Genomic DNA, 12823 nt, shown 5'->3' with positions numbered 1-12823 from the left:
CTACTGGACCCAACTATTAGTCTCGTCCACTCAATCCACTGAGCCTGTCTTCACACGCAGGGGAAGTCCCCAACTCACTGAAGGTTTGAGACCCATTGGCTACCCTCACCTGGTTTAGCCAGCCAGTCAAAGTCATTCACAGGATGTGGCTGCTGTCGCACGCTAACAGCTTCTAGGAACCACAGGTGAGAGCTGAGTACAGGGACCAAGGGTGGACAAACTACCCAGAAAGAGCATGACGTGTGGTCCCCCCCCCCAGAGGTAGTACCCCTCCCCATACATCCCGCTTATCCCAGGGAGTAAGACCAGCTGAATTCAATAAGACTTACTGGTACTTCTGAACGGACATATATAGGATTGAACTACAAGTCCTAAATTCAACTATGTGACATTTGAGAAGGTAATGTTATTCTTTGTTGTTGTTTTTAGATGTAAAGTAATAAGTGCTGGGATACTAAAGCAGAGCTCAAATAAAACAGCTGTTAAGAAATTGCCCAATGCAATTCTGCATTGCAGGGGGTTAGACTAGATGACCCTTGGGTCCCTTCCAACTCAATAATTATAGGATTCTATGAGGGGTGTAAGGGACGCAGGTGGCGCTGTGGGTTAAAGCCTCAGCGCCTAGGGCTTGCCGATCGAAAGGTCGGTGGTTCGAATCCCTGCGGCGGGGTGCGCTCCCGCTGCTCGGTCCCAGCGCCTGCCAACCTAGCAGTTCGAAAGCACCTCCGGGTGCAAGTAGATAAATAGGGACCGCTTACCAGCGGGAAGGTAAACGGCGTTTCCGTGTGCAGCTCTGGCTCGCCAGAGCAGCGATGTCACGCTGGCCACGTGACCTGGAAGTGTCTCCGGACAGCGCTGGCCCCTGGCCTCTTAAGTGAGATGGGCGCACAACCCCAGAGTCTGTCAAGACTGGCCCGTACGGGCAGGGGTACCTTTACCTTTACCTTTATGAGGGGTGTATACAAGAAGCAAGTGCTGGTATTAACAGAAATACATTATCAAACTGATGACTTTGTAAAGATTTTCTTGAGCCAAAAGAAAGCCAGTTAGTCGGCTGAGCTAGTCACTTCCCTTCCAGCCCAGTTCACAGATAGCCTATTAATATTTCAGCAACAGTCATCAAGGATCCACCCACAACTAATCCTGTTATTAGAGAAGTTTTTTTCTGCTCAAGATCATCAACAAGTGCCTGGTCTCATCAGGGATGTGTACCGTTCGGCAACTTTACTGCCCAACTACAGAATCTGAGGCCACAGTTTGGCAACCTAATGAAGCCTTTTCTTTATTCAAGCAAGTCTAAGCCTCATGTTTGCGCAGAAATGATCAACAACAAAGCAAGAGGCAGAGATTGCAACTGTCAGGAGCAAATGCTATGCAGAGCTCCAGAGTCCAATTCTGCCCATAAGACGCTATACAAGTAGACAGGGCCAAGCTGGCGTCGCCTGCTGCTCGGTGCCTCATCATGATTACCCAAAACACACCCTTCATTAATTCATACAAAAAGGGCATAAAAAGAAAGGACATAGAGGAGGCAGCTTTCCACAGCAGACCTTCAATTTTGGTATTCCCCACCTTTGGTTACTTAAAGCATTCTCAGAAAGCTCCAACAGATCATTTGGACATAAATCGGGTCAGTGGAATAGGGGGGAAAGTTGTATTTTTGTGGCAGATACACTCTGTTTTATTTAAACATCCCCTTCCCTGGTATTGATTGCCTCAAAAACATTTCCTCTACAACCTAGATCTTGGAACAAACAACAAAGGATGTATTCCCTTCCCAGGCTGTCCTGAAATCCATCCCCCTTTCCCTCTGCATCATTCAACCCATGCCACCTAAAACTTTCTGAACCCAGACAGACAACACAGGTATATTTAAAGCAACAGAAACAAAAAGGCACATGACTTGGGACATCAAGTAACTATAGCCTTGATCATTATCCCCTTTGTATGTTAATCCAAGAATGGCAAGAGTGTAGCAACCTGCCACATGATCTTACATGAGCAGCTGTTAACTTAGCTTGCCCCATTACCTTGGAAACCTCTATGGTAGCAGTGAGCTGCTATCTTGCTCACTCACGGTTGCGACAAATGGCAAGATCGCATACCCTTGTTTCACCAGCCTGTCTACGTGAGAAATAAGACTGGCCACCTGGTCCAATGCATAAAGGTAAAGAGACCCTTGAGCATTAGGTCCAGTCGTGACTGACTCTGGGGTTGTGGTGCTCATCTCACTTTATTGGCTGAGGGAACCGGCGTCCAGCTTCCAGGTCATGTGGCCAGCAGAGCAGCGCACAGAAACGCTGTTTACCTTCCCGCTGGAGTGGTACTAGGTTGGCAGGAGCAGGGACCGAGAAATGAGAGCTCACCCCACTGCGGGGATTCGGGGGATTCAAACTGCTGACCTTCTGATCGGCAAGCCCTAGGCTTTGTGGTTTAACCCACAGCGCCACCCACGTCCCGTAGTCCAATGCATATTTACTCAGAATTTGAGAGTATTTCCTCCCACATACATGCATATGCTGAAGTGCCATTCCAGACCTTTCAACTGCATGCAAGCATAGTTTTATCACTGCTTTAACTTCGCCACAAGGATTTTCCTTTGCTCAATGGGACATCCCCTCCCTCTCCTCCCCCCCCCATTGCTCCATCAGCACAAAGATTTCTGCTTGTGCAACAGAAAGCTCCCCCCCCCCTGCATGCCCCCTAAATCTATTCCAGGGGTTCCCCCAACCCTCTGGAGCAGTGTGCAAGATTCATCCAACACAAAAGCCACTTACCTACTTGCAGGACACGGTCAACAGCACCCGACTGTAACAAATTTAGGCCACGGTTAAAGGGCACACGTGAGTCTCGCTCACCCTCCGGAGGGTGATAGCCAAGGGATGAGTACATGCATATTTCTCGCTCACTCCGTGGGAAGGACCAAAAAACAATGCGCTTCTGCACAGGTTCCGGGACGCGGGAGAAACGCTCTTCTACCTGGACGAGAGGAAGAAGATCACCATTAGGACTATAAATTCCTGGGACCAGGGATCTGAATGACAACTGTCTCCTGTATAAACCCATTCATCTCTTAAGATCATCCTCCAGGTGCCATCCTTCAGCCCCAACCTTTAGACCCAAGGATCAAGTCCTTTCTGTGGTGGCACCTGAGTGATAGAACTTGCTCGCCTAGATATCTGCCTGGCACCAACTCTTAGCTTTTACACTGCCCTGTAGTATAGCAGTGTTGGGCTAGGACCTGGGGGGCAAGGTTCAAGTTCCCACTCAGCTGTGGAGCTCACTGGGTGACCCTGGGCCAATCACTGGGTTTTTCATGACTGACCTGGTTCCTTTTCCTGTTAAAACATTGATGTTTTATATTCAGAGCTTTACTTTTATTGCTATTCAACTGTCAAGTCTAACACAGAAAATGAGAATCTTAATGTTTAAAACAATACATAAGTGCATCTTTTGGCCCTGGCCGCCCCCAAACAAGTCTGCGAGGCCCTCTGCCTGACATCCCGGAATGCCATAAACGGATACAGTGGTACCTCCAGTTGCGGACAGGATCAGTTCCGGAGATCGTTCGGATCCTGAGGTTTCCGCAACCTGAGGACCACTTCTGCGCATACGTGCATGGCGAAACCCAGTAAAATACTTCCGGGTTTGCCGCGCACGCATCCTGAAGTTTACATAACCAGAGGGTTACGTAAATGGAGGTATGACTGTACAGTATACACTTTGATCACAAGGCAAAGCTGCATTCCCCAACCCGGCCTTGATGGAGCAGGGATGGAAAAGCTGGCGCTTGACACCCTCTCATCAGCCCTAGCCAGCAGGGCCAGTGATCAGGGATGGTTGCAGCTGGAGTTCAGCAACATCTGGAGAGAAACTGCATTGGATGTCTGGGCGCAAACACCATATTTTCATGACACCAGGGTATGACTAAAAATATTTCCAAATTCCTAGACACCAATGTGGTCAAGCAGATGGATGGCCAGCTATCTGGGCTGCTACCCACCCCGCTGAGCTCTCTGTACTATAAGAAGGTGCCTAGTGAATTGGAATTCCTAAGTCTTTGGTGGGGTTGAGGGTGGAGACGACATGAAGCCACATGATACTGGAAGCCACAGAATTGTGACAGGCCTGGGAAAGGAATGCAAATGCTTACGCAAAGATGCGATCGCCAAGCATCATCTACCGTAAACCAGAGGCATAAAGCCATTGTTGTGGCTTGTCAGTAGCCCGTAGCTCAGAAAAAGGAGAGCAGCTATGGAGAAGCCTGCTCTGGGCCAATAGCACCCATCCCTCCCAGAGAGCAGAGAGTTCCTGCTGCCACAGATAAAATGGAGGGGGGGGGAGTGAAGCCAGGTACTACCACACACCATGCTAAGCTCTTGTCCGGTGAGAGCTGGGTCCCGTGATCATCTTGACTTCCTTTGGTCATAGCATATCTGGCTAGTTAATGCAAGTAAGTTTGGAATTCCTTCCTCTCTCCCCTCGCTCGCCCTCCATTTTGGTCACTGAGCCTCGGAGCCTCATTCCCATTTAGACCAAGCCTGAACAACATTCACATTGATAACAACCCCCAAAGGCAGGGAGGCCCCAGCGTGTTAATGGGAAAGTCCAAGCACACCAATGGCCATATCATAACCTCCTTATTGCTCCTCCATTTCCTGAATTCAGAGCCTGTCTCTCAGAGCAAAGGATTGAAATCTCTGTATACAGTTGTGTTTTATTTTATGTAGACCAGTAGTGATATAGTGTTACACAATTTGTAATATAAATAAATACTTTGGAGAAGAACTACGGGTGAGGTGTTTATTCCTTCAAGGGAATTCACGAATAGAGAACTGGATTGCTGCTGCTGTGAAGATGCAGGAAGATTTTCTGGGTAAAAGGAACCCCAAAGGGTTGGAGCACAAACCGTCTAACACCTTGGGACAAAGAGCAAATGCCTTAGGTCCATGTTTTTCAACCTTTCAGTGCAGCACTCATTCTCAAAACCACCACCACCAAACTGGGAGGGATAGCTAATGCCACTGAAGATGGAACTAGGATTCAATATTAGTTTTAACAGATTGAAGAACTGGGCCCAAACTAACAAAATGAATTTCAACAGGGCCAAATGCCAGGTTCTACACTTAGGAAGGAATGACCAGCTGCACAAATATAAAATGGGGGACCACCTAGCTTAGTTGTACATGCGAAAAGGATCTAGGGGTCTTAGTAAACCACAAACTTAACGTGAGTCAACAGTGCGATGCAGAAGCAAAAAAAGTTCTAAGGTTATTCTAGGCTGCACCAACAGAAGCATAGAATTCAAGTCAAGGGAAGTAATAGAACCACTCTATCCTGCCTTGGTCAGATCACACCTGGAATAGTGTGTCCAATTTGGGGCTCCAAAATTAAAGAAGGATATTGATAAAACTGGAAAATGTTCAGAGGAGTGTGATCGAAATGATCAGGGGTCTGGAAACCAAGCCTTGTGAGGAACAGTTAAGGGAGCTGGATATGTTTAGCCTGGAAAAGAGGAGAGAGAGGAGACATGATAGCCATCTTCAATTATCTTTAGAGCTGTTACATGGAAGATGGAGAAAGCTTGTTTTCTCCTGCTCAGAAGGTTAGGTAGGACTTGAACCAACGGTTTCTAGTTACAAGAAAGTAGATTTCTAGGTCAAATGGCAGCATCGGGAATGGGGATGTTGTTGGCACCTGCCATGGACTACACTGCAACAGGCGGCCAAATGCCTCCTGCTCCTCCTTCTTGCTATTCTTGCCTACCGTCCCCAAGCAAATGAACAGTGATAGCTCTCTCTGGATAGCTGCGCAGACTGGGCTTAAAAGGAGAAGTTGTGTAACCAAGCAGAGGTGATAGCAAGGAGAAGGTGGCCTTTCCCAAGGAAGGGTTGCATTGAGGGCATCTTGCCCAACAGCCCTCCGAAACCTGGAGCCAGCTCCAACTCATATTCCAGTCTATGGATTATTCTCCCACTCTGTCTGAATTTTCTGCCTGGGCACAGTCTCCTGGCCCTTCAGCCTCCATCTCTTGGGATCATTCTCATTCATCTGGCTTACCTTCCTCACAAACCTCCTCCTGCCCTAGAGACAGCAGGTGATTTCAGCCCCAGCCAAACCTACTTCCCACTTCCCCACATCTGTGACATACTGTGCGCAAACATTCTGCATGGCCCATTTCATTCTCGCTCAAGACGCCACAGAACAGCTCAGCCAACAGGTGCCAGAAGTTTCGGCACGGCTGCAACCAGATCTCTTAAATGCATCACAACAGGCACACTAACTTCTAAATCTATACACCAATTTCCATGCAAAGGATACTCAAAATTGGCCTTCTCTTCTATTTCTGGTTCCAGACTCCCACACAGTTGCCACGACCAACTGACGCCACAAGGAAAAGACTTTTCCTTCACTTCAGCATAAATGGTGGCCACACAAAGTCTTGGTATTCAGAGAATGGCCAGCCAGGATCAGGCAGGCTCCTAAATGTCCACTCACAGATATTTCCTCCTAGTCCAGTTTATGTAGCTTATAGGTACACAATTCCAACTCTGTCCAGAAAACAGAAACTGGTCCACATGTTGCCACTTAACTAACTTATTTCCCTTCTTGCTAATTTATGTTAATACAAGCAGCTTCCTCACTGGCGGAAGTTTTCTCCCATATTAAGCAATGGTCTGCTTACAAATATTCTCAGATCTCATCCAGCCTTCTTTTCCCCCTTGCCCTCTCGCCCAATCTTCTCAAATTAAAGATAAAAGAATGAGCAAATCTTTCAGCCTAAAACTTTGCCTAAATTCTACCCAATAGTTTCCTCAGGTAACAGAGCATTCTCAACTCGTCTCACCAGCAGCAGCTGAATCTTTGGCACAGGCAGATGGTCGTAAGACTCCAAAATTTCACTAAACCATCCTCCTCTTGTGCCAAATTTGTAAGTAACCTTGTGATTCAATCCAAACTTGGGCAGAACTGGATTCCTTACAAACACACACGGTCTTAATATGTCATTCCCTTTCGGCCCCCTTCTCCATGCAGTCGTCTTAACTACTGGAATTTCTCCCACTTAATCTGTTCTGATGCCTTCACTAAATTCATCTCCCACACACCGTATTGCTATTCTCACACCACCTTTTTTGCCAAAATTTTCAGCTCTTTCAGCATCGGGCTTCTAGTTCAAAGTTCTCTTCCAGCGCTTTCCCTGTGTCTCCATGCAGGTTCTCTCTCTCTTTTTTTTAGCAATAATCGCGCCTCGGATTAACCTCACTGGCTACGATACTGCCACTGTGCAAAGCTGCAGGTTCTCTTTTTAACTCCCCATTTTCTTAATTCCACCCCCATCCCCTTTCACACTGCTCTTGACACAGGAAGCAGATGCTAGGGCCATAGCTGGGGAGGGGGTGAGCGCTAGCTGGACATTTTGTCCCAGTTGAAGCTTCCAGAGGCACACCATGAGGCTCCCAGCCTGTGTGTGTACACAAATGCGCACGCAGGGGTTGCCAAACTGGGTCTTTGACCCGGGTGTAATAAAGCCTAGTTTCAGCCCTGCTTTCATCCAGTCCTCCTGGCAAAACTCATCTCACACACAGTCTCCCTAAGGACCAGAGAGTTCTAGGCAGGATTACTGCAACGCGTTATATGTAGTTCTGCCTCTGAAGAATGTTTGGAAACCAGCTGGCGCAGAATTCAGTGGCCAGGTTGCTCGCCGGGACAAGATGCTTTTAGCATATTACACTGATCCTGGCCCAACTGCACTGGCTGCCAATTAGTTTCTGGGCACAATTCAAAGGGCTGGTTGTGACCTACAAAGCTTTAAATGGCTTAGGGCTGCAATCCCTGAAGGACTGCCTCTCCCCATATGAACCAACCCAGACTCCGAGATCATCTTCACATACCTCCTCCATGAGAGGTCCAGAGAGTAGACCTCTTCTGCAGGGGCTCCCCATTTGTGGAATGGTCTCCCCACCCCCGGGGAGGTTTGTCTGGCACCTTCATTATACATCTTTAGGTAGGAGGTGAAAACATGATTGTCTTCAACCAGGCCTTTAGCTGATTTATATTCTATGGCCTTTTAAATGTGGTGTAGTTTTTTTTGAGCGGGGAGAATTATTGTTTTGTTTTGCTTTTGTTCTAACTATTTGTCTGTGCTTTTATCTTGTATTTTTATCTTGTGATCTTCAGATGAAGGGCAGTATATCCATTTAATAAATAAATAAGCTTCTCTCTCTTCTGTGCTAACTTCCCTCTAGTATCCTTCCCTCCTTCTGACTATTCTTTAATCAAACACTGGGGGAGGGAGGGAAATCCAGATGGGGGAGGGATTGTGTCCCACTAACCCACTGGAAGATCTCCTGCACAAGCCTCATAGAAACAAATGCAAGCTTCATAAAAGCAACTGCCATTAATTTCCAGGCTAAGGTCAAGGTTTTGATGTATACAACCCTATACAGATCGTCTAGCCCCTTACATATCCTTATACGGCTCTGCAGATGTGGGATACCATCTTATGAGAAGGTCTGTTCCGCACAATATAGGAATCAGGCCTTTAGTGTTGTGGCACCTGCCCCCTAGGAATTCACTCTTAAATATTACACAGTCACCGTCTATGGTGCCTATGGAAGGGCTCCACCTTCCAGCAAGCCTTTTCTTTCCCAGTCTGTATCTATACTGGAATTGTTTTAAAGATGTTTTATCACTGGTCATCTGCCACCCTGGGCAACTTTGAAATTATTATAAATAAGCTAACAATTTAATAAATAATTAATTCAATAAATAAATGGGGCTTTCACAGCAAACCTCCCAGTGGATTTCACCTAAAGAATCAGACTCGTCCACATCAAACTTCACTGCTCTTAAAACTGCACCAGAGAATTCATCACCTGATAACAGCTATATCACCTCATCTGACCAGAAGGTTTCCTCTACTTATTCCCGTTTGTATTTCAGTCAGCTAGGAACAGAGTTTAATAAAGTGACTTGATGGGGAGAACCATAACAACACACAGCCCAAGAGCAATATGAGAAAGTCAGTCAGGAATGGTGTACTATGGCAAAAGTGTCCTTCAATTTAAATATGGGGAGGGGGGAGAGAGAGAGAGACAGAGGGGGGGGGAGGAAAGTTAACCAGCCAATGCTGAAAATCAAGGTATGAAACTACAGAAAACCAGTTCCAAGCAGGTATATGCTACAGACAAGTGGACCTGCAGTCCTTTTCACAGACCCTGCTTAAATCCTCAATGGAATTTAAGCAGTCAACTGTACAATTGACTACAACTTCTACATAGCCTCTGCCACTTCATGTAGCTAAGTGAGCACCAAGCTTAGTTTTCACTAAGGTAGTAAACCTATGTCCTGTTTGCTATTATTTAGATTGAAGTTGGGAGCTCTTATGATAGAATACTCCTTCATACACAGATTTCCTTGAACATGGAATATGTCTGGGAGAAAGATAGGCTAGAAACCTTCTCCCAAATGTGCTCTTTTTCCTTGTGAAATAAACCGATTTGTTTAGAGAAAAATTTAGTAATACACCCACCACCACCTGCAGCCTAAAGTGGAAGAGGCCAGACACAGGTCTACGTGAAATGATCAAGACAAAGGCTTATTTATAGGCCATGGTTACAGCCCTGTCACTTTCAAGTCAAAGCCATTCCCTTCACAGTGAGAATTCCATTTATCGAACTTGAGACGAGGTACCAAGTTAAAAGGCAACTCTTTGGCTGTGTTTTACAACAGCTATTCAGTTCAAATTCACATGCAAGATGAGGACTATGCCTGCTCCAAATGACAAAATGGGGAGGGGGTGTTTGGGATACCCAGTTCTATCCTCTCATTGCTCCAGAGTTCTAAATGTGCCTCAAAGCCAAGGCAAATTGAGGAGGTGGAGGTTGACTGATAAACAGTCTACACTTACTCTAAGCACTGGCACAGTAGTCCAGAGAGTCATCCTTGTGGACTAGCCCATTATATGCGCAGAATTCAGAATTTTTCAGCGGATTCTTCACACACACAGCAGCCTTTTCCCTAGCAACACCCCTCTCCTTTTTACCGTTCCCTGATGAAACCTTCCAGTCTTGAAAATTAAAGAGATTGGAGGGGATATGCTTTTTCAGCCCAGAGCTTCTCCGCATTCCCTCCTATTTCAGGTGTGCAAGTGCTTGGACTTGGAAGTTTCACTCATTGATGGCAGTGACAAGTGACTCTTGTCTGACGAGTTTCCCAGCCTGACACAGAAATCAAACCCTGTTGTCTCCCTGGATGGAACTACAGCTGCTTACAAGGAATTCTTAGATTTGAGGGAAGGAAGTAGCTGAGCTTTGATCTCCAAGAATTGTGAGCCAAGTGTGGCTCTGACAAATTTCGGAAAGAGGAGAAGAACGTGTGTAGCGAGCCTAGCCTCCCCGCACCCTCCACACCACAGTATCACAACCTTACCTTCGCCTAGGCTTTGCCCAGACTAGTCTTGGCTCTCTCGGCTAGCCAAAGTTAGCTAGTTTCAGCTATCCCAATTAACACCCACTCCACCTATTTCTCAGCAGGCACACACAGCTGAAAGCCTTTAAAGGGCACCCTAGGATAACCACTTCCTCCAGATCAAGCTGTGTAAAGGCATCATTTGAACAGAGGGCAGGGGTTGTGGGTGAGAGAGGATCACAAACAGATGAAGATAAAACACAGCATGCGCAAGTAGTACGCAAAGAAAGCCAGGAGATAAAATCATGTTTTTCTTCCAATCTTAACGGACCTTGGAAGCCTGGCTGTAAATCCTGGTGGGATCACACAAAAAGGGATGTCAGAAAAATGCTGGAGCTTCTCAAATCAACAACTAAAAAAAGTCACTAAAGAAAGAAGGAGATCTGGAATGTAATTGTCAGTCACTCTGGTGAGACCTAAAGGAAGTCCACTAAATCGCAAGTTAATATACCAAGCAAGGCCACATTTAAGCCATTAGCCCCCTTACCCAGCTCATGGGACCAGCCGTCTTGTCCCCGGTTCAAAAGCTACTTGGAGGGGACACCCTGCCCCCAATAATCCAGCCAGCCCAAATTTGACCTCCCAGGAAAAGATGCTGATAGATAGAGCATACAAAACTAAGTATGAATGACAAGATGGTAGGGTGGCAGCAGCAGGAGGGGGGAGAATTAAAAGGAAGAAAGGAGTTGGCCCCAGCGAAGACTACAGGGAGATGGCAGAGGGTAGAGATTGGTGGAGAGAAAAACAAACAGATTAGACTCGGCTTTGTTCAAGCCTGGCTAGTAAGTAGGATTGTCAACTCAAGGGGCGCGCAGAATTCCTGCGTTCCCTTCTCCTGCCGGCATAAATCCGGCCGAGGAAGCCCCTCGACGACGCTGCCACCTGCACCCCGACCCATTGTTCGAAGGGGCCGAGCCCCACAAGGGCAGCCCCAACTTCCACGGCCCGAGGCACCGGGATCGCCAGGCCGCAGCCGTCGGAGAAAAGAAAAAGAGAGGGGGGAGGAAAAGCGGGGGGCTTTAGAAGGGGGAAGGGCTCGTGCGCGGCCGGGGAGGGGGGCCGAGATATAGGGCCGCGCTCCTGAGCATGTGCAGAGTGCCTTCGCCGTCCAGCACCCTCGGGGGAGACGAGGGGGGAGCGGAGGAAGGCTCGCCGGGCAGCTGGGAGCCCCGGCACCTCTTGGGGAGAGAGAGAGAGGCGAAGGGAGCCTCGGACGCGCCGGCTGCTTCCCACGCAGCGGCCCCGGCGCCTCCCGGGCGGCCCGAGGGGGGAGCGGAGAAGCTGCTGCCCTCACCTGCTCGAAGGCCCACGTCTCCGCCACCCGCCGGGCGCTCAGGTCCAGAAGCGTCTCGACGGCGCTGGGGGCCGAGGTGGCGGCGGAGGCGGCGGAGGCGGCGGCGCCCGGCCCCGGCCCCGGCTCGGGCTGCTCCCCGGAGCCGCCGCACCTGCGCTTGGCGGGCGGGGGCTCCATAGGCCCGGCCGATCCCCGGCCTCTCCTGCTCGCCTTGCCCGGAAACCCAGCGGCGGAGGCGGCGGCCCGGGCCTGGCCCGCTCAGTCGGCCGTTCCTCCCTCTCCGCTGGCGGCGTCGGATGCGGCCCCTTTAAGGAGCTCCCACAACAATGAGCTCGGCGGCCGCGGCCTGGCCGGTCCTCCCTTTTCAACCTGCTCGCCTCCCATTGGGTGGCCGGCGAGGGAGAGAGCGGCGAGGATTGGGCGAGCTCGGCTGCCGCTCAAGGAGGAAACAATGCACGCCCCCATGTCGTGGGGTTTAAATAAATATTAAAAAAAGGAAAGAAAGGAAAGTGGGAGGGGAGGGCCGTCTGGGGGGGAAAGGTGTCAATCAAAGGTCGAGAGGCCCACCCAGCCAATCAGGCAAGGCGGGGGCGGCCTCAGACCTGCCGGTGGGGTTCTATGTGGGCGTGGCCTGCGCTGCGAGCCTTCCATTCACAACATTCTGGAGCCGGCTGGGAATGGCAACAATGTGGCGAGCCGCGCATTCCAAGCCGGGAAGGGGCCTCCTCCGCCGCCCGTCACTCCCCGGGGGCTCATCGCCGCCGCGCCCTCGCCTTCCTCCCCACCGGGCTCGAGGGAGGGGGGGAGCCGCCGAGCTGCTCTGCTGCGAACCACCTTCATTCACAAAAGGACCAGGAAGAAAAGTCGTTTCCGATGTGAAAGCGTAAGGAGCAAACTTTTAAACTAGGCCTGTTGTGGAAGAATTCAGCCGCCCAGCCTCTGGGGCTAAAGAAGCAGGACATCAAGGGTTTCCTCCACCCCAACCCCTCCTAATATAATCCGGGGGGGGGGTTTTAATCACATTAACTGCATCGTTAATAATAATAATAATAATAATAA

General features: G+C 49.0%; 1 protein-coding gene across 1 annotated transcript in view; it reads right to left on the bottom strand.

Annotated features, from left to right (window-relative positions):
• Window positions 1–12138, bottom strand: part of ZSWIM4 (zinc finger SWIM-type containing 4) — a 41374-nt gene extending 29236 nt beyond the window's left edge. The window contains exons 1-2 of the mRNA XM_081893844.1: window positions 11765–12138; window positions 2778–2979 (exon numbers count right to left, since the gene is read on the bottom strand). Of these exons, the coding sequence (XP_081749970.1) occupies window positions 2778–2979; window positions 11765–11941 (379 nt within the window). The 5' untranslated portion in view covers window positions 11942–12138. The remainder of the gene's footprint in view (window positions 1–2777; window positions 2980–11764) is intronic.
• Between the last annotated feature and the right edge of the window lie 685 nt (window positions 12139–12823).

Source organism: Podarcis melisellensis, assembly GCF_964234715.1.
Source record: "Podarcis melisellensis genome assembly, chromosome: 17".
Lineage (NCBI taxonomy): Eukaryota > Metazoa > Chordata > Lepidosauria > Squamata > Lacertidae > Podarcis > Podarcis melisellensis.
This window is presented reverse-complemented; position numbering and strand designations above follow the sequence as displayed.